The 22,240-nt window shown below is 40.4% G+C and overlaps 1 protein-coding gene across 1 annotated transcript in view; it reads left to right on the forward strand.

The window, feature by feature from the left end:
- Positions 1-22,097, forward strand: part of LOC137985092 (protein PALS2-like) — a 27,908-nt gene extending 5,811 nt beyond the window's left edge. Inside the window, exons 4-17 of the mRNA XM_068832558.1 lie at positions 154-237; positions 2,886-3,038; positions 3,625-3,700; positions 4,457-4,539; positions 4,666-4,734; positions 7,573-7,704; positions 8,905-8,966; positions 10,239-10,282; positions 12,347-12,400; positions 13,409-13,489; positions 14,027-14,107; positions 15,025-15,227; positions 15,656-15,784; positions 17,680-22,097. Coding sequence (XP_068688659.1) covers positions 154-237; positions 2,886-3,038; positions 3,625-3,700; positions 4,457-4,539; positions 4,666-4,734; positions 7,573-7,704; positions 8,905-8,966; positions 10,239-10,282; positions 12,347-12,400; positions 13,409-13,489; positions 14,027-14,107; positions 15,025-15,227; positions 15,656-15,784; positions 17,680-17,856 — 1,428 coding nt within the window. The 3' untranslated portion in view covers positions 17,857-22,097. The remainder of the gene's footprint in view (positions 1-153; positions 238-2,885; positions 3,039-3,624; positions 3,701-4,456; positions 4,540-4,665; positions 4,735-7,572; positions 7,705-8,904; positions 8,967-10,238; positions 10,283-12,346; positions 12,401-13,408; positions 13,490-14,026; positions 14,108-15,024; positions 15,228-15,655; positions 15,785-17,679) is intronic.
- The last annotated feature ends 143 nt before the right edge of the window (positions 22,098-22,240 follow it).

Raw genomic sequence — 22,240 nt, forward strand, 5'->3', positions numbered from 1 at the left:
CCGAGATCACACATGGATCATATGGTGGCAGCGGTGGGCGCCTTCACATGCATTCGGTCCGATCCCATTGAGCAGGTTGATCCTGAAAAGCCCTTGTAGGGAGCAGTCAACTAAGTGCACATTTACATTATTTTACATTTCTTTGAATTTCAGGTCACCAATGATCTTGAGTCAAAAGTTGCAAGTGAGGACAGTGCTGCTGAGCTTTCTGGGCTGCTGCAGGATCCACATTTTGTGGTATGAAAGACATTACTGTAAGACACAAGCACATAAGCTGATCGCTCAGATAGCCTACATCCTTTTTCGAGAGCTTGATTGCTGGAAAAAAGCCATTTTTGACATGTCCTCCAGTGACTGATTGTTCCTTTTTTTTGTTTTTTTTTTTTTATGTGGCTATATGGCCGGTAACTAGTCAAAGTGGTTAAGACACTAAATGACCAGCAGTCAAAACTGTTTTATAGATTAGGCCTGAAAAGAAATCCTGTTGGCCTGGCTAGCACTCAGGTTAGCCTAAAAAGCACTTTGGTTTGCTCTATGGTTACGTATCATTTAATATATGATATATATCTAATATATATAATATATATCTAATATATATAATATATATCTAATATATCTAATATCTAATATATAGCGCAGGGCTTGAAATTGGGACCATTGAATACAGTGGCGACTAAATTTTTGCCTTTGTGAGTAAAATATCTGGAGGAGTCGCAAATTTGCGACTTGTTGTCACCTTCGCTCCTTCAAAACAAAAGGGTTAGCAGTTGCCACTTTGCTGCTACTTTTGCTAAAATAAATAAATAAATGACAAAATTATTTTGTTTCTCGCTGTGAAATTTCTCTGAAGATAGCGTAATTGTAGAGTAATTTAGCTGCGATGTTACGTGCACAGCTCCATTCCTTCGATCATTCGCCATTTTCAGGGGTTTCTTTACACACAAGTATTGCGGGCTCATATATTTTTGCTAAACTGCTGACAACACAATGCAGCGTGGCGATTTTGCGACTAAAATTTGCGAAATTGCGACTAAATTTTCGTATCTTATCGCAAAATGCGACTGGATTTTTTCGATAATTTCGAGCCCTGAGGCACTAATGTTGTGCGGATGACTGGGGTCTGACTCTGTTAAGGTCTCGTACTGTATCTGTCTTCACAGTGCTTTACTTCACAGAAAAGTCTCACTGCTGGTCATTTAGTCTACTTAAGACCTTGACCGGTTACTGGCTACATAGCCACAGCATTTTTTTTTTTTAACTGAACTAGTTATGCTGAGAAATGCATCCAAATTACATCCTTGTAATGCACAAAAAATTATTTACCTGTTAAATTCAGGGGTTTCAGTGAAATGTGAAGTACAGTAGGAGGCTGGTTTGAGTGGAGTTACGAACTGTTTTCACCTTACACGTAGGTTGTAAAGAATCTCTCTTAATGGAGAGGACATGCATGCAGTTTTTGACTGGTTAACCCATACACTTAGGTGTCCCAGGTCACCCCCCGTTGACATGCAAGTAAAATCATGTAGTGTTAGATAGGTTTATGTTGTCGTTCGATGTTCATGTACATGACACCATTAGAATTATTAGACAAAGTTAAATCTGTTCAGTCTTACAGTTCCCAGGAGTTAGTGGGTTTAGCTATTTTTCGTGTTCAAATTTCCTATTTTCCTTTTTTGCTGATTGGCTGAGATGGAGGGCATTTTTTTCTTAAGGACAAGGGCTCTTTTGGTAATCATAATGATTACTTGATCCTGATTGGTTAACAGTTGCTTATCCAGAGCAAGCAAAGTTACAATAGAATCATCTTCCAGATTCTGACTCCTATTTAATTAAACTGCTTTTTGTCCACATATAAAATACAATTTATTTTTGTTGTCAGCAACAGTTTATTGAATTGAAGTCTGTTACTTGAAGGAAAGTGTGTTAAGTTCATTGTCATTTGTTGCGGCATTGAACGTGCTTCCCTCAGTAATAGGCCATTTGCAACAAACTGGTCACATGACTGATAATTGATGAACTTTAAAGCCCAGACTTTATTAATTCCAGAAATGGAAAGATCGTGTTTGCCTTAGCCAGGATACAATTTTTTAGAGAAATACCACTTAAGGTAAAGATTTTATGACCATTTAAACACTCGAACATTCCATACTTTTTCTTGCAAATGAAAAGCCTTTGCCCTCCAGTGTAATTTTTGATAATTACATGCCACAAAGAGAGCTCAGATTCCTTCTTTTACCATAGGTCAAATAAGGAAGAATCAATGTGCAAGTTAGGGTGGAAATTTTCAGATTTTCAGATTTTGAAGGAAGAAGTTTAAAGCGGTTTGTAAACTTAGAAAAATACAAGGATTTCTATAAAACTCATCGAAGCGTGACTGGGTGGCAAAGCATCATTTTCCCCCGTAAAATCCTTATGAATTCCTTTAACTGTAACAACACCAGTTTAAACAATGTACCGATACTTACGAAAATCGGCATGGTAGCTAGCATATTTTGAGCTGCTCTTTTTATTTCAGGAAAAATAATTTCACGAAACCAGCAGAATTATCATGTTTATGAAAAAAGGTCATGCAACAAATTGTTGCAAAAGGCATATTTTGCCCTTTATGTGATAAAAATGTAATCGCAATGTGCCCTCATGCAATTGAGGATTAATTTCAATTGTCTTTTCAAAGTTTTCACAAAATTGCCCATGGCAAGTGGCAAAGTGACAAGGGCAATATGGAAAACTTAAAAATTAATCCTTAATTGCACCAGGACCCTTGTGATTACGTATACTTATCATGATTGTTATTATTTAAACAATAATTATTATTTAAACAATAATTATTATTGTACTGTTGTGTGTTCAGTATGCCTTATACCTTTTCATATTTTATTTCACAGTCTTTGTTAGAGGTTCATGATGCCATTGCATTCAAGACTTATGCATCACCTCTAACTTTGCCTGTTTTCCCTGAGGATCCTGGAACACTAAATGGATTTGGCAGCCAGCCAATCAGAATGGTTGGCCTTCACAAGCAACCTAACAAACCACTGGTGTGTTACAAACATTTTGAATTGATTGCACAGTACCACAAAATAAACACAGCCCATTAATTTTCTCGATATCTCAAATGTATTTACTCACTCTAAACAAATTCATGAATTCCTATTCCACACAGTCTGCAATAGCTGAACCTCACCAGCTCAGGAAAATAAACTTTAGACATAAATTGAAGGAATTGCTTCTGAAGTTTCTTAAAATTGTGGAGGTGCACTTTTCTATTTTAATTATGGTATGTGACTTTTCTTTATTAACAACTGCATCGAGCGGAGTGGAAGGTGGGTGCCCGGGATGTCCAGGGGCCTCCACTGTGATCAGCCAGCCCCTAGACAGTAAAACGCTCCGGACCATGGTTAGCAATCCCCGCAACCCAGCCATAAGCCCCCACACAGAGAAGGAGGTGCAGGGGGAAGGGAAGCAGAAAAAATAAGAAAAAGCTGCATGCACAACACTCGCTGCTACACTGAAACCGCATGTCCTACAATAATGAGCCTGTGCACGTACGAATGAACGACTGACTGCTAAGCATAAACCGCTCCAATGTGTTGATCAAAACTTTCAACCTCTTTGTTCCAAAAGGGAATGACATTGGCTGTAGAAGATGGAGAACTTGTTGTGGCCAGAATAATCCATGGAGGAATGATCGACAGACAAGGTAGATAAAGGGACAATTTGGGGGTTGTCATTGAATGTTGCTTTTCAGCTAAAAATTTTAAGGTCATTATTTGACTTTTGGTGTAACTTTTTTAGCACGTGACCGATGACGAGCATATCTGCAATGTTATTGTGTAATCAGGATTGTAGCTAAGAATAAATTCATCCAATTGAAGGTTCTATTGAGGTGTTTTGCGCTCTGAGCATCAAAGGGACCTGGTAACAAGATTGTTTGCAGTGTCTCGCAACACCCGGCACGCACAACAGCACTCAAAACAACCCTTTTATTTCATTTCCAGTATCGATAAATTCTAGCAATAATTCCATAGACAGACAGATATTCAATTTTTTTGTTAACACATCAAACAACTTTTTAATTTTGTAGAGAATAATTTGCGATTGTTACGATCACTTCGATCAACGCCCAACATTCAGCTGATGATCACCCCTTTCTCAAGTGGTGATTTTCACCAGCAGCTGGTGCTTAGCGACATCCCTGTGTAATCCAGATTAAGGACATCTAATAAGAGCATAATGACGTAAACCATGCAACATCAGCAGTTATTCATTGCTTCATTCAAGACTATAAGAAACTTTGTTCCTAATGCAGTACACTGTATATGTTACATTAATTTTTTCAAAAAACAGTTTTACTAGAGACAATTCCTCCAGTTCCACAGTAAGGCTTATCTTAGAACTGTCACAAATTTATTATTATTATTTTTATTATTATTATTATTATTTTAAATTAAACCAGGTCTTCTTCATGTGGGTGACAAGATCAAAGAAGTCAATGGAAGAGATATGAGTGGAAATCCTAAGGAACTTCAAGATTTGTTGGTAATGGAAGACACAAAAAACTACATTGGCTGTTTTTTTTAAATCATACCTTGTTGTGATCTTGTGTTTTTATCTGTGGTAATCAAGAACAATATGTAAGTGACTCACTTTTCATCTTGCTTTCAGCGTGAATCAACAGGCAAAATCTTCTTGAAAGTTATTCCCAGCAATCTGGAAGCCCCTGCTTTGAGCCAGGTATTTATTGATCAGGGCCCAGACAAGATTACCTTCTTCCAAACTATAATGATCTTGATGTTTTAAAAGCTTGTAGTTTTTGGGATTGTGTGTAGAGAGTATAAATACCGTCGTTGTCATCTAAGCGTGGACACGTGACGGGAAAACATGCTCTAAGTAACTGCAAACATGACACGTTTTGGCTGCAAACGTGACACGTTTTTTCTTCAATCATTCGAAGTTTGAGAGATGTTCATGCAAGTTTTCCTAGAATGACGGCAAGACTGGACATCAAAGACTTTTTTACGGTAATTGACCCTAATCTGATAAAGAGTCCTTCAAATACTTTTGAACTATCGCGCGCAAAAGTTTCAACTGTTTACTAAACGGCTGCCAAACTCAAACTTCAAAGAACATGTTTTCCGGTCATGTGTCCACGCTTAGATGAAAACGACGGTATTTCAAATAAACACAACGGCATTAAGAAACCCAGCTAGAAAGACACATCCAGATGTCTCTATCTTGACTGACCAGTGGGCATTGGACGACTGTGCAGGAGGTCGCAGGATCAAAAATTCTGGGCAGACCAACACTCAGGCTCTTTAAACAACTAAGGAGAATTAGTGCTGCCTTTGTAATGACCTTTGCAAATGGTTATACTCTCTAGTCTTCTCGGATAACAACATTACTGCACCTTTCAATAACTGCGGACTCTTAAATTCAAAGTTCAACCGACAAATGCGTTTTTCGCTACCGTCAATCAAATATTTGGCGGCTCCTGCGAGCTTCCGACTACTGTCGAGCGCTCAGTAATCAAATCACATCATAGAGCCCAGTTCTTTCAACATAGTCGGAAGCTGGGAGGAGCCCCCGAACATTTGATTGACGGTAGCAAAAAACACATTTGTCGGTTGACCTTTGAATTTAAGAGTCCGCATGTTATTGAAAGGCGCAGTAAACCCTATGCCCTATCGCACCAGCCTTCAATGTTCATGAACCTGTGGGAGGTCAAAGACCCCATACAGTATTTCCAAAGAGTAGGGCAGGGAGTTACAGTTGTCACGGTGTGTCCTCTGTGGCATAGCTAGAGGGCCCCGTAAGTTAGAAAACTGTAAAGGGTTAATTGCCTCTCCCTCTCTAAATAAAGTTATCATATTGTATTGTAAGAAACAGTAACATCTATGGCAATGTTGATGGAAAGCAAAGCAACCTTTTTGGTTAACCCATTGACTCCCAAGGGTTCCCCATTGACTCCCAGGGGTTCCCATTGACTCCCAGGGGTTCCCCATTGAGGAGTAAAATCGTCTGGCATTAGGCCAGTCTGGACGTTAAAGGGTTAATTAAGCAATAAGAAAACAAATTCTGTGGCACACCTTTCTATACATGTCTAAGTTGTCTAAGTTGTCATACTCCGTCAAACAACATAAAATAGTTGACAAGGATAGAGCAGTCTATCTTGAGTACGCACCAATCCAGTTAGGGTGGCTGGAACCAGTTTCACTACTTTTAAATAAATCTTCTCATTAGAAGGGTTGTATACTGTACACTGCATCACGTAACAGCAATGTTATGGTACCATATGAAACACCAATAATAATATTATTATTATTATTTTTATTATTACTATTATTAATTAACAAAATTTGGCTATTATTGTGATGTAATTGGTTACCATGGCAACATGAAATCTTTCCAAAAATGCCCTATATTTGTACAAATTTTTACTCCCAATAATTTGTTTTAAACTTGGCCGATATTTCTATCTTGGATTGCTAATTACTATTCTACATTAAAACACGGGAAAGGAAAGGAAAGGATCTTTATTTAAGTGTCTAATCTTCTAGCGCCGTAGAGCACTAATCGGGGACACTGTAAATTGAAATTAACAAGTTAACGCAAATGAAATCAAATTGTGGTTTTTGAGTAGAAACCGGAGTACCCGGAGTACCTGGAGAAATGCTCTGGGTGCAGAGTAGAGAACCAACAAACTCAACCCGAAGAAATATAGTGTGTTTTTCCAAGGATAGTTTTCATGTTGCCTTGGTAACCTATTATGTCACAATAATGGGCGCATTTTGTTAAGCAATAATTGGTGTTTGATGTGGTACCATGATTACCAGGAGTATTACTTAATACAGTGTTGTAGTGACAACCCTTCTATTAAGGTCTCTTAAAAGTAGTGACTGGTTCCAGCCACCTTAAACTTTTACATGTAAGCCTGTCATGCTGTGTGAATGCAATATCTTGCTGAAATCAAAGCTTGTACAAGTTTCAGTCCCTGAAAGTTTGCTAATTAAATGACATGAAATGGCCAAAATTAATGTAAGATTCTGTTGGGCAAACAATCATTAACTGTGTTCATACAAGTTGCCACACTTGCCCAGTGCATGCATTTTATATTTTGATATTTACATTGCTTTGTCATCATCCTTAATTAAAACAATCACATGGTGTGGCCATATGGTAATTATTTTCTCACTTACTATCAACACTGTTTTCACTATTTAGTTCTCAGACGGTTGGCACATATTTTGGATGCCAAATGATTTGCAATGAGCAGAACCATTCACACAAAGCCCATTAAACGATACCTTACTCATGCTGTCGTGCATAAATGAGATGGACTTAGAGTGAAAGGTTAACCCTCGGCACCTTAAGACCAGCATCTAATTTCTTCCCTCAGTAACACTGCTGAACCAATCATACATGTTATGAGAGTATAGGAATACTCACTAGTTATTAAAATTATTTCTTTTTGCTTTTTAAAGTGATTCTCCTCAAAAGTCTCAATATAACTGATAGAAAACTGTTGAAGGAGCACACATTTTGATGTTTAGGCAATCGTCTGTTTAACTTCAGGTTTTTTTGCGAGCCCATTTTGATTACGACCCGTCCAAGGATACTGTGATACCCTGTCCAGATGCAGGCCTCCCTTTTAAGAATGGTGATGTGCTGCAAATTGTGGAACAAGATGACCCTAACTGGTGGCAGGTAAGAATATCATCGCAGTTATGAATGCTACTTTAGCAGTGAGGGAAGAAAAGCCTGAAAATTTGAGTCTTCAATGGGATTCAAATTCATGATTCCTGCGATACTGGTGCAGTGTTGTTACAGGACACGTACATGTAGCTCTTTTATCTGAATGTGATGTAGGACCTTATCTTTAGTATAATTACATAGGTGGTTATTGAAAATTCTCTGCACTGATTGGTTGTACTTTGATGATTATTTCGCGATAATCACCCGAAAGCAGTTTTTTCAACTTGGCCGCAAGCGGTTTTGTTGAGGTAACGGACTCGTGAAGAAATTAATTGTTTTAAAGAAAATGCATATATTTTTCAAATAATCCCCTAAAAGTATGTAATTATACTAAAACATTATTATTCACCTCAGGCTCTGTGAATATCGGTGAATAAACACCTGGACTTCAGTCGAGATTTTTATTCATCGATATTCACCTCACCTTCGGCGAATAATTGTTAAGTATTCCACTAATGGAAAGGTCTGAAGCACTAATTTGGGACACTGAACAGAAGCAAATCAAATGAAACATGTAATATCAAATCGTGGGTTGATTTTTGGGGAGAGGGAAAAACTGGAGTAGGTACACGTTATTTAACGTCGGAAGTTCCTTTACTCTCAAGAGAGTATTCTCCCAGGGAGCGGATGGTGCACTCATGTACCCCCCTCTTTCCATCAGTGCTCCGTTTTAAGGGCATTTAAAGCTACTTAGGCTACACTGAAAGGAAAGAAGTTGAAACAAGGATGTGAGATCCAGGGATCGAATTCGGGACCTTATGCACCAAGGCCGCACACTAGCCGACTGTGCCACCCTTGCTTCTTAAGAAAACCTCCCAGAGCAGAGCAGAGAACCAACAAACTCAACCCACATATGACATAGAGTCTTGGAATCGAACCTGGGCCACATTGGTGGGAGGCGAGTGCTCTCACCTCTGTGATTTTCAAGGGGGCGGGGGGGTCACATTGTGGCAAACAGAGGGTATTCGCCACCTGAATATTGTAGGTTGTCTGCTTACAAAAAGGCTTATAAAGGGGTGGGGGGGGGGGGGTCACGGGCACCCCAGGACCCCCCCTAGCTACGAGTTTGCTCATCCCTGCTTCCCATAGACACTAGATCATATGCTATCAGTAGTTTTAGTTTATCATCTTTTGTTTGCTTGTTATTTTCAGGCTAAAAGGACAGATGGTTCTGATGAAGCTGGTATTATTCCGAGTCGAATTTGTGAAGAAAGGTATCTATAAAAGATCAAATCAAAATCGTGCTGCTGTGAAGGGAAAATGTATACGCGAAATTGATTGTCTGATTTTCCATATCACATTTGTTCCTAGTTTGTGCCAAAAAATTACCCTTCGCTTACTGTCGTGCAAAGCGCGACAAGAATCGCGAAGCGCGCAACGCGATTTGCGCGGCACAAGAAACGCGACGTGACCTGGTAACTTACTTCTGGCACCTCTGGAATAATAAGCACTTAATGACTGGCCCCAAGGGAAACAGTGAGTTTTGTTTCCCGGAGGCGAAATTTGAGGGTCGGGGCGAAACAAAACTCACTGTTTTCCCTGGGGCCAGTCATTAAGTGTTTTGCTATACCTCCCAACTCAAAATAGAACAATACACGGATTTTTAGAGGGAATTAGCCGCTGTTTCAAAGGTTCACCTCCTGATCACGTGCGAGTCGAAAGTTCAAGTCGTTGTTTCCCTAGGGAGTTAGTGAGTTTTGACACGTGACACGTTCTTCTCTAATCAGAGAACGTATTTGAGTTGGGAGGTATGACAATTACTTTTAAATACTCTCATAAATTATTGAAACCTATTTCATGGAACCCAAGTTTTTGTGAGGAATCTAAGGAGGTCCAGAAATCTGTACTTTAAAAAGTTAATGATAGGGAGCTTGATTTGTTTAAACACATGGGAGACACTACTGTCGTGGCGTGCGAAATGTTCACTTCCGGTTTCCGCCCGCGGATAAAAAATGTGGCGTGCTTAAGGGGGCTATGTCGCGCAAAATGATGTAATTTCATAACACCCAAAATGCCCAAAACGTAAAATGAAACATTGCAATAACCACTTAAAACTCTTGAACAACATAAAAGAAATACAGCAAAAGGAAAGAGAAGCTTCGATGGGCACAAATGGGTAAGATTTAAACAGATCTTCAAAAAAGTCGGGGCGACGTTTTTCAAGTTTATGGCAAATCACATTTTGCTGAGAATCATCTTGTTTTTATGTAACGATCATTTTATCAGCAAAGGAATTCCACGGTACCATTTCGAGTTTTAAACTCGTGATTAACAAAAGAATTTCCCTAAATACCCTAAAATAACGTGACATAGCCCCTTTAAATTCCCCAATGTTGCTTCGTACACACTCTCCCCATTCATGTATATATCAGTATAGGCTCCCACAACGAGCAATTCTTGTTCACGAGTGGATGCAAAATATGCTTGACTCGAAGTGAACACCTCAGTTTGAAGAAATAACTCTAGGTTTGTGAATTGATTTCTAGGAGAAGGTCATTTGTCCGGAAAGAGAGACCAAAGAGTGGACTTTGTAAGTTGATGACGTAGACGAGATAGAGAACGCTTATAAACCTATAGGTTTCACTTAAGAAGGAACCTTACAATACAATACAATACATACTTAATTGACCGCTCCCCATAGGGGCTTTTCAGGGCCAATGAAACACAACGAAACAACAGAACAGAACAACAACTGTTAAGAATCCCAACTGGCCGGAGGCAAACCAGTTGGCTATTTACAAGTGCAGCTGTGAAGTTGAACCAGGGACTACCAGGAACAAATTCAACGAATGGTCAGAGCGGGTCTTGAACCCGGGATCTCCGGATCTCAAGGCAAGCACCCTAACCACTGGGCCACACTGCCTCCTTTGGCTCGTTATGGCCTTCTCATTTGTGTCACATTTTCAAACATCTCTTCGCCCGCCGTTTAATTTTTGAAGTGGCAGCAGCCACGTCTTCAGAACGTGATTGATAGCGAATTAAGGTTAACTGTTTGAAAGTAGTTCGAAGATCGTTTTTCATACTCACCGTTGCAAAAGACTTCAAGAAGAAGAACTGGTTAAGTAGTAATTGTTGAAGCCACTTGAATCTTTCAGGTGTCCGTAAGAGCCAATTCAGATTAAATTGTCCAGCTACGTGTGATTATCACTTCTCTCATTCGTCTAGTAATTGTTTTAAAGACGTGTTTAGAAAACATTTTTTTCGCGCTCAATCATGTACTCGGGGTTAAATTGGGGAAAGTCTGTAAAAGCGAATTTAAGGCTCCGCACCGAACATGGACATTTGTCGAGGAAATTCGGGCGGCGTTTGGCCACGGGCGCCAGGGGCCCGTTTCTCGAAAGTCCCGAAACTTTACGGGCCATTTTCGGGTGTCATCATTCCCTCTGTATCTCAAGAACGGAGAGGATTTAATTCGTCAAACTTCACAGTCAGTTTGCTTTTTATTACCTTGAAATGTTTAAAACTCAGCTTTCCTGAACAAGTGGTTGGCAGGTTCACAAATGACTTTTCGGGCCCGAAAAGTTTGCGGGACGTTCGAGAAACGGGTCCCAGGTCTGGACTTGTTTTCGCCAGTTCTTTAGGGTCAGTACGCAGCTATTACAACGGTTCTCGCGATTGGTTCAGAAAAAAATGGACACAAAGAACGATACAAAAGAAACAATGGACTCTAACTGCGTCCTAAAGGGATCTAATGAAATTAGAGGTTGTTAAGAGCTGCGTCCAATCACGGGGTTCTTTAGCCTTTTCGCAAGGGCGGAATTCGGAGTCTTCTAAAAGGGGGAAATTTGGATCAGAGAAACAAAAATCCAGGAGTTGTTCTTGACAAATGGAACAAAACTCGGACCTGAGTTCATGAAAGCTCTCTATTGACTTGAAATAACCAAATAACAGATTTTATTGCAACCAGTCATCAACACCACTCTTGCCATCGCCCTGGAAAGTTCTCATTCATTAATTATTTGCATCCCAGCCGAAAGTAGTCGATTCTGTTTTGTTGTAGGGTATGTTTTCGTTCAATATATGTGTCGCAAGGAAATAGGCCATTTCCGAGTTGCTGTTTGTCTCGCGTTTTTTCGACGTAAGTCTTGGTGCTGCAACTATTGCAAGGGAAATAAGTTTGATTTGCATAAGAATACGCAACTCACTTCCATTTGAATGGTTGTGCACCAGGACTCGCTTTGAAACTGAGGCATGCAGCAACTCGGAAATGGAAACAAGAGGCACGACCCTACCCCGGAAATTAAATGGGCTAATGCTACTCGTCCATAACGAAAAAATGGCTAATGTAGCGTGGGCTCAATATTAATTAACCAAGAGTCCGTCAACCAAAAGTAAGATTTACATAAATTGGCCTAGTCCCAGTCTCCCCATCAGCGTCAGAAAAGTGTCTTTTATAAAACCAAGTTTTGCGGGAAAATAATAATAGACCAAGTCTGCTAACTCATTGTCGTACCCAATTCAATGGGGACAAACCCGATACCAGATTCTTACTCTTGGGTAATGGACTACATATATATCTTTGCTATGACAAAAACAGGTCACTTTCAATTTTTTGAATTTGTTTTTTCAAATTTTTGAAATATTATTTTTACAGTTTGTGGCGGCAAAAAGAAACAAAAAATCATGTACAAGTCCGCCAAAAATGCGGGTAAGTTAACAAAGAATTTTTACATTTTTAGAAAAACCTTCAACGTCTCCTTGTGTCGTTCTGTGATTGGAATTTTAGACGAGTTCTTGAACTGAGTTCACACTGACTAAATCAGTTTAAGAAAACGGGTTTTATAGTTCAATTACAATGTGTCGTAAAAATCCAAGACGAAGGAGAATTTCTCAGTTCTCGACCCTCCCATATTTTCCCGACTATTGAAAACTGGAAATTACAGACAGCCCCGATAGTTTAAAATGGTCGCAGGCAAATCGTAGAAATCATAATTGTTTTCGACATGTCCGATCTCTGTTCTGCGATGGTCGGTGATCAATCTCTACAGTTAAAACGTAAAATCTGTACTGTCGGAAAGTCGGCTACATCAGTGACAGCTCGGAACCAATTCTTTAAATTTCTTCACTCTTCTTCTCCACTTGGTCTTGACAATTGAATCTTCGTTGATATCTCGGCAAAACCCGGAAAAGGTCATCGGGAAACAGCAAAATCTCCGACATGAAAACTAGGCTTTAGTGGAAAATATATGTGACCCTGACACTGTATTTTTCAAGCAATGTATAGAGTTCACTGACGTGATCGGCAACCTTTTTTTTTCCACCGAAACGCAAGAAAACGTTTGCATGATCATAGAGCTCAATTCCTGGAGGATTAGTTGGGTGGATCAACATGGCCGCCGTTTCATTGTTGAGGAACACCAACATCGCCGCCGTGACGTCACGCAAAAAACATAGTTTGTGTCACGTCATCGCGCGCAAATCGGAAAATGCTTTTGCAAAGACTGCTCCGTCACTAGAAAATATGCTTGATTGCTCTAGGTGGTTGCACAATGCGCAAGGAAGTTTAGTCAAAACTCATGTAAAACCCCAGTTCAGTTCGATGTGCACTTGTCGTGTGAATGCAACAGGTGTCAAACCACTTTGAAATAGTCGTGCTTAACTTTTTCGCGTAAATGTTGTATTGAACTCAGTGTATTTTTTTGTCTTTTTCCATAAGATTTTGATAAACACGAAATGTTAGTTTACGAAGAGGTCGCGAAGATGCCACCGTTTCATCGAAAGACACTTGTCCTTGTTGGTAAGGATGTTGTTAAGAGTTACAGTTGTAACATTCATAATGATAAAACCTAAAGCACGCCTGAACTCAAATATATTTCTTCTACAATATTCATCTCCCAACCTAAAGCAAACTTTTTTGACAATTCTTACCTCGAAATTTCCCTTTTTATCTGCCGTACTAGCCACGTAAACTTAATAAACTTGATACAACTAACGGTAATTTGGCCCTACGACCGTGATTCGAGGGGCATGGGTCTATTCTGGATTTTACGTCACAAACTGCTTTGCATTTCTGTTTTCAAAGAAATTTTGCATTGCAAAGCAGTTCGTGACGTTAAATCGAGCATAGACCCATGCCCCTCGCATCACGGTCGAAGGTCCAAATTACTGCCACAAGTTCCGCCAAGTGACGTGACGTGGCTTTCACGGCATAGAAAAAGCGAAATTCTAGGTAACAACGGTTCACGACATATGTTTGCTTTGGTTTGGAAGATTTATATTAGGAACAAAAAATATTTGAGCTTAGGTGCACTCTAACAATTTTTTTCTCATATAGGCGCGCAGGGAGTGGGAAGGAGAACGTTGAAAAACAGGTTGATCCTGTCTGACCGGTCTCGATTTGGTACCACAATTCCACGTACGTATCAAGGGTACTACTTGATGTAAAATTATCTTTTGTGTACCGTACCACCCTTGGGTACTACATTCATTAAGAGAGGATGAGTGCAGAGAACACATCGATCCCCATGCCCCTTGATAGTTTTTTTGTAAAGTATGAGATGTATGTGGGAGGCGCGGTGGCCTCATGGTTAGTGCGCTCGACTCCGGATCGAGTGGGCCGTGTTCGGGTCCTGGCCGGGGACATTGTGTTGTGTTCTTGGGCAAGACACTTTACTCTCACGGTGCCTCACTCCACCCAGGGCCCGATTGTTCAAAAGCCGATTAACGCTAATCCGAGATTAAAAATTAACCAAGAAGTTTATTTCTCTACTCCCAAATGCTGTTCGACGCTGATATTCGGATAAAATTTACATTAGTAGATGTCGATCTTGAAAAACAAAAATAAGCAAAAGAAACTTTAACCAAAAAGTTGAAAACATGAAACAAAAGTTTACGCTAATCCTGGATTAAGTTAATCGGCTTTCGAACAACCGGGCCCAGGTGTATAAATGGGTACCGGCGAATCTAATGCTGGGGGTAACCCTGCAACGGACTAGCATCCCATCCAGGGGGGAGTAGAAATACTCCTAGACGCTTCATGCTACAGAAACCGGAGATAAGCGCTCGTAAGCAGTGACTTTATCTTTTTTGACTTTATGAGATGTATGTGTTCGAAAGTCACTCGGGAACACTCTTCCATTACTCCCTTACTGGTGTGAAAATAAAGAAGACCCCGGAGAACCGGACAAGTTGTTCAATGGTGACTTACCGGTGTTTTTTGAGTAGGCAATTTGCCAATTTCGTTTCTCCTCATCATGTAAGAAACATTCTATGTGTTAAGCTGATATTCTACGGGAAAGTTCACTTTGCGACAGATCTCGTTTGTTTTTGTAGACACAAGCCGCGTTCCTCGTGAAGAGGAGCAGAGTGGAAAGAGTTATTATTTTATAACGCGCGAGGAAATGGAGCAGGATATTCGAGCTGGAAGATATCTTGAAAATGGAGACTTTGAAGGGAGTCTATACGGAACCAAGGTGGACAGCATTCGAGATGTGATGCGATCGGGCAAGATGTGCATTTTGGATGTTAATCCAACAGTGAGTCTGTGTGGTTGCTTTTCATTTCACAAAAATCTCGGTTTGAAATTTCGGGAATTCCACGTGCCCTGTGGAACGGTATTTTTCCGAAGTCAACTCTGCCACGATCTGACAACAGGCAGTTCGAGTTCTCTGCCATGTTTTGTGCCCTTTAATTAATTGAATTGTTACTTCTTTTGGGGGCGCCCGTGAACTTGCTAAGCTACTGTAAATGTGCTTCCACCGCGAACAAAGGGTTTACTTGTAGATGCTTTTTTCCTTAAATTAATAACATGTCGAATGCTGTTAATGCGTGAGGTGCGGCTTTAAAATTGCGTTTTAGAACGTTGGGCTTTTTTTTAAAGAAGCGGGAGCTCAAGAAAATCGTGAAGGTTGATGGAGATTCGTGTGCGTGGCCCCAAGTTGAATGGCTTCCTTTTTCCTTGCAGGCGCTGAAGATTCTTAAAACACCCGAATTTATGCCATTTGTTGTGTTTATCGCTGCACCGTCGTTAGACGTCATGAAAGGAAATTACAAAAAAGCCGTAGCCGAAGGCACAGCCACAAGGAAACGATCTGTAAGTATTTGATCACCTCCAATATGAATAATTCATAGCTTATTGGAAGCGCAAAGCCGGCCGTTCGCTAGGCGGAAATAGCGAGGCGCTACTTCTGCTGCGAAAAATTCGCAAAACGCAATTTTAGTCCGACGTTTGCCGTTTTCCGTAAACATGATGCTTAATTCTCTCTTTTTTCGCCGAGTGTGCGGCCGGCTTAAGGACGACGACGGTTACGAAATCGCTAGAAACCAATAGGCTTAATGAACAAAAACAATAGCACTGCACGCTCCGCACGTGCGTTTTACATTTTGGTACATTTCTTAACCGTTATCGTCCTGACAACAGGGAATTTAAGAAACGACGACGGCCACGACTACGACAACGCCACAAAGCAATAATATCATTGGTTAAAAGAGCATAAATAATCGTGCTGCACGTGCAGCACGGATTTTAGCAAGTATGTTAGCGGTCCTCTGCATAACGACGACGTGAAATCACCAAATTTGAGGTTTTGACGACAACGTAAGCATGCAACAGAAAATCTTTCATTCTCTATTTTAACTTTGAAACCGCTCGTACCGATTTATTTTTAGGATACTTTGCCCACGTTGTACGACGCGAACTAGACTGCATAATCGCGAAAGACTTACGATGGAGCCAAGTTATATTTTGAGGTGACGTTTTCGTCGACCGTCGCCGTCGTATATCTTAAATTCCCTAACGACGCGAATGGACGAACATTAAAGGTGGTTGAAGGACGTGAGACCCGGCTCGGGTTGCTCAAAGGATGGTTAACGCTAACCAGCTTTAAATAGCATGGAAACCTACAGGTTTCGATACCTCTTAGGTTCCGTTCAGACCAAGGCACGGGCACCAGTCTGAACATAGGTTTTTGTTGCTGTCCGAGCAAACATTTGAGCACCGTGCCCGGGCACACTACCTTCAAGGGTAGTACTCGGGCAACGTTCCCTGGAACGAGAACTTGTCTGAACACGGTGTATTCACTATTTTCGCATTCCCCATAATACACTTTGTTTACCCCCCAAATTTTGCGTGAACTATTGTTTTCAAATGCTCTTAGGGACAGTGCATTTTAAAACAATGGTTTATGCAAAATTTGGGGGGCAAACAAAGTGTATTATCGGGACTGCGAAAATAGAGAATATACCATTTTACAGTGGTATGCTTAGTTACCTGGCCTTTAAACGAAAGTGAGGCTGGGGTTGACCTTGCTTTGATAGAAACCTCACTGCTTTTCTTTTGCAAATTCCGACTAATTAGGATCAAAACAACATCATTAACATAAGAAAAGCATTGAGGTTTCAGTCAAAGCAAGAGTCAACTCCAGCCTCACTTTCAATCAAAGGCCAATTAACTAAGCACACAATTGTAAAATGGTTATGAACAGAATAGGCTCGATTGACCAGTCGTTTTGTGCGCCCACGTTCCTCTGCGCACACCACGGCTGGATCACTGGTCCAGCCAATTGTATTTTCCACCAATCAGAAAGTCGCCTGCCTGCCAAGTACAAAATGCAATTGGCTGAATACAAAGTACAATTACGACGAGTGCTACCAGTGATCCAGCCGTTCGTTGGGTGGGAATCAAGCCTTGGAATAGAATGGATACTCCAAAATAAGGTGAGACACTTCGTGACACGTATACAGGTGTAACATTTGGTGAAGTTATGTGACACAACACTAAGTGCCTCGCGTCATTTTGGAGTATCTTTGCCAGTCGCAACCCTGTAAAGTGGTCTGTTGCAATATACGAACAAAGAAGTGTACTCGACTGCGTGACGCATGTGTCAGCTGACGTTTCTCCGAGCGAGTGACGACGGCCAACACTCGAAACCAGCAATATTCTCTCTCGGAACCTGAATTAATGCTGGCGTTTTTCATTTCTTTCCGCAGGACGAAGATCTTCAGAAGACGGTCGAAGAGTCCGAGAAGCTTTACACCACCTATTCGCATTATTTCGACTGTGTCATCAAGAACGATAACGTTGAAGACAGTTTGAAAGAACTAAAGCGACGCATTGAGGAACTCGGCACTGAGCCGCAGTGGGTACCGGTCAGCTGGGTCTACTAATACCCATAATGCTTAGTATGTTTATAGTAGAATGATCCAAGTCGAAAATACATTTTTAATGGGTGAATTAAGCTTTGACAACAAGTGCTACTTCGGGACAATTACAACTTATTTTTTTAGATTGTTTCCAGAAACATGGTCAGAGGCCATTTTTTTACAAAAGGCATTGTTTGCGCAAGAATTCCCGTAGAGTTTCGTAGTTTGAAAGCAAACATGGACAGCGTGGTGTAATTTGAGCACGCTTGTTTTTTGAAGTCGTACGTGGCGTCTCACGTGGAATTGGTCACTTTGCTGAAGGTATTTAGCCTATCATTTTTTTCTTAGGTCTTGGCATTCAAGCTGCTTTTGTGGCATTAAATTATTGAAAGTAAAACTATTGTAAAATTCTTGATAAGTAAATTTTCAAACTTAGGGAAACTACGCTAAGTTAGAAACTATTGATCTTTGACAAACACGCTCTCGCTACAACGTTTCTGCGATAAAAACTGGCGTTTTGACGAAAGAAGTCACGCACGCAGGGCTACGCAGATCTCATATGCAGTGTATTTAATATACTCGTCGTCAATGCGAGTCATTATGGCCCGGACAAACGTCTCCAACATTTGCTTTAACAACCGTTCGATTTTGTTGAACAGCGATGTTAAAACCTTTTGCCCCCTCCCCTCCCCTCCCCTCCCCTCCCCTCCCCTCCCCTCCCCTCCCCTCTCCTCCTCTCCCCTCTCCACCGTGTTGAAACATATTGAAACGAAGTTGAATCGAGTTGAATAAGTTTAAAAGCGCATTGAAACCGTTTTCCCATCTCAGCAGCATTAAATTATTGAAAGTAAAACTATTGTAAAATTCTTGATTACATCGTTCAACATCTTTCAACGAAATCGAAAGGATGTTGAGGGCGGAAATGTTGGCGGACGCCGTTTGTTCGGGCGGCCTTTAGAGAGTTTGAGCAATGACAACGGCAACGAAAACGTGCTATCGCAAGTATTTCGCGATTATTCATATGGGCATTTTTTTCATGTTGAACAATATTGGCGAACTATCATTTAAGGTAGTGGCTATTCGTACGGGACCCGTACACCGACCTATATTCGTTATTCATACGAGAGTCCTCTTAGAATGATTATTACAGGTTCAATAACACTTGGAAAGTCTTACCTCGTCTTTAATCCTGTTATTACATTTCAGCTATCAAACAACGGCATTGATGCCGGTTTATTTTTACGATCTACCTCCTTCGTTCGATGTTACTGGCCATCTGACTTGCCTTGTGATTTCTCGCAATTAAGTCTAAGCACCCATTTCAAATAGCGCTGATAAACAGTATTTTAAGTCTAAGCACCCATTTTACAACGGTTAGCTTTCAATAACTGCGTGGCCATGTCGTTCATAATCATTCTAAGAAGACTCTCGTATGAATAGCAAATATAGGTCGGTGTACGGGTCCCGTACGAATAGCCACTGCCATCGTTTAAATTGATTGGAACGAGCAGTTAAAAAATAATGGAAGAAACTGGACGGTTCAATGTTGTTTGCTCATGTTGTTGTTTTCTGAACTACGTCAAAGAAATGTACTAAAATGCGTGCCGCACGTGCAGCACGACTATTTTCCCCTCTTTTAGCCAATTATATTTTTGCTTTTCAATTGAGTGTCATAAAAGAAATACCAAAGTAATTACTTCGACTAATCACAGCAGGTGCAAACAGTGCAATGAACCAATCCAAATTCGTAGCAATTCCGTGTAACTTGCTCAAAGCGCGGGAAAAAATCGCGCGTGAAAGTCGCGATTAGTTTTGGTTTTCCTTCTCATTGGTTGATAAACTGGCGCGAGATTTTTTAACCAATCACTAAGCGTAGCAATTGCAATCGCGTTATTAATTTCGACAGTCATTTCAAAACTGTTCTAAACTCCTATTTCTAAACTCTATCCGTCTGCTGGCCCATTCCGAAGTATGCTTAGCGGGAGTTTTCGTTATTCTAGGTGTTGATCGAAGGACTCGCTGCTCACAATTTCGTTGTTCTTCGTCTAAGAAAAAAAATTCGCAGAAACGCTGTAACAGCCACTTATTGCATTTTATTTATGAGGTTAAGTTATTTTTGTGAAACATCGTTTTCATTTTTCTTTCACTCTATCATTTGTTCCTTTTTTCATTTAAGTATCTGACCTAGTTAATATTTAACATCAAAGTTTACATAAGCTTTCTTTGCAGAGGGCATCTGTGGACTAATGTCGCACCTCTGCTCGCTCTATTTTACGGCCGAAATATCGGCTTCTTGAATTAACGTCAGAACTTGAAATAGCAAGTAACGACGCGTTAGATGACAAAGATGTAATTTTGTCTTCGTACCAAGTTATCGTATCAGAGTCGGAATTATTCGAGCTTTTTGCGAAGTGAATGTGACCCCAAGTAATACTATTTTGTAGCGATTTTCGATAGATGAGGAGCAGTTTATATATCAAGTGATTCCGTCTTTGTGGTTCTCTGTAACTGTGATAGAGAATCTTTTCAACACGAAGCGAGGGGAATAAAGATTTAGAGTATAAACGGCCAGTCAACAATACAAGCCAAATATTTTTCGAGCCTTTTTGCGGGCTTAGAGTTGACTGATTTCGTTAGAATCCGTGCTGAGCAGTGGTTGTGAATTTCCGATTTCTGGGAACGCTTTTAACGCTTTCCCGTGCAAGGATTCTTTCAGTTATAAATATTCCCGTGCATTGAAATGCTTTTACTAGTTTTTCCCTTTAGCACCATTTGTGTCCTAGAATGCTAGAAAAGGCATATGAAGTTCAAGGCGTCGTGAACTGTCAACAACGTATTTACGATGATACACTTAACGTTAGCGTTTGTTAAACGCTAAACCTTGAGGAGTACAGTTGGAGACACTTTTGTTTAAGAAAAATTCGAAGAAACTGTGCTGCGCAGTAATGCGGATGAATGATAAAGGAAAGTTTAGAGAATTTAAACCACTGATGAAGAGGGAGTACCCTCGAAACGTTTGGTTCACATTTTAAATTCTCAGGCGCAATTTTAAACTTTCCTTTACCATTCATACGAGACTTTTGTTAAGCCTGTTTTGATGGACATAAGTGGTATATATGCTGATGAGAAACGAAAAAGGACACTAAAGGTTCGTTTTTTTTTTTAATTCACAATTCTGGAATGAGAAGGGTCAGAATTTGAAATGCGCGCGTGTTTTTCATTCCGCATTCCTATTTCGGATTGGACAGAACGCCATTCCATCCATTCTGCTCCCAGTGGCAGAATGAACGGAATGTTGCGAATGAAAATCCAAGATGGCGGACGGCGAAATGAGCGCTGCGGATTCAAATACGTCTCTACCGGAGGGAACATTGCTTCTAATTTCATTATAACAAAAGTACGAGGTTTTTTTCAATGATGTTTCGTACAACAACAACATATAGGAATGCCAAAACATTCGGCTAATTCAAAGCAGTCTCCCTATTTTCTTCTTCCTCTTTCAATTTACAGGGAAAAATTGCTGCGATAACTGCTGCAATGGCAGCCTCTTCGTCAGCCGCCATATTTGTTATGCAATGTTGACATGCCAGTACCGCACATCTCGACGGGCGTCTTTTTATGCAGACAATCTGAATTATTATTCCGTACCAACCATTCTTACTCCATAATTGTGGATAAAAAAACTCGCCCTAAAATGTACCTCGTATCTTACAATCTCCAGTGCTGGTGTATGACTTCCCCGAGCTTTCTTCTGTCACACGTTTGTTTCTGCAGTTGCGTGTCGTGAGATCTAACTTGACCAATCAGAGAAGACGCAGATAAAAATGAGCCAATCGCAACGCAGAGCAAATGTGTGCAGCCAGCGCAAAACGGAGAAAAACGCGTGCGTGTTTTTCCCCTTGATTGGCTAAGAACGTAGCGTCGGATTTTTTAGCCAATCAGATAATGAAAAACTAAAGCATCGCGAATCATGAATATCCTTTCTACACCCGCATAAAAGTGTTGGAGTCTCGTAGCTGAAATGACGACTTCCGTCACAAATAAATAGAAAAGGTGATATTAGTCTTGGAATTTAGTAAGTAAAATATTGTAGTCGTGCAGAATTTTTATAGATTACATTGTGACGAGTTTTACAAATAAATCAATTCAACGGCCCAAACAAATGAGTTTTCAGTATCTCTTCGTTAGACGCAATACTAACCGTTCTATCTCAAAGAACATTTTATGTGGCAATTGAAATAAAGCCTACAGTCTCTCGAAGTTCACAGACGTCTATCTTTTTCGTTGTCGGATTTCAGAGGAACTCGTAACAGTAGGTTGGGCAAACACAGCTTAAATTACTGTAACAGTGAATGTACGGGATTTGTCCGAATTCAAAGCTCTATAACTCCGCTGCAAAGAGGCAAAT

Source organism: Montipora foliosa, chromosome 14 (genome assembly GCF_036669935.1).
Source record: "Montipora foliosa isolate CH-2021 chromosome 14, ASM3666993v2, whole genome shotgun sequence".
Lineage (NCBI taxonomy): Eukaryota > Metazoa > Cnidaria > Anthozoa > Scleractinia > Acroporidae > Montipora > Montipora foliosa.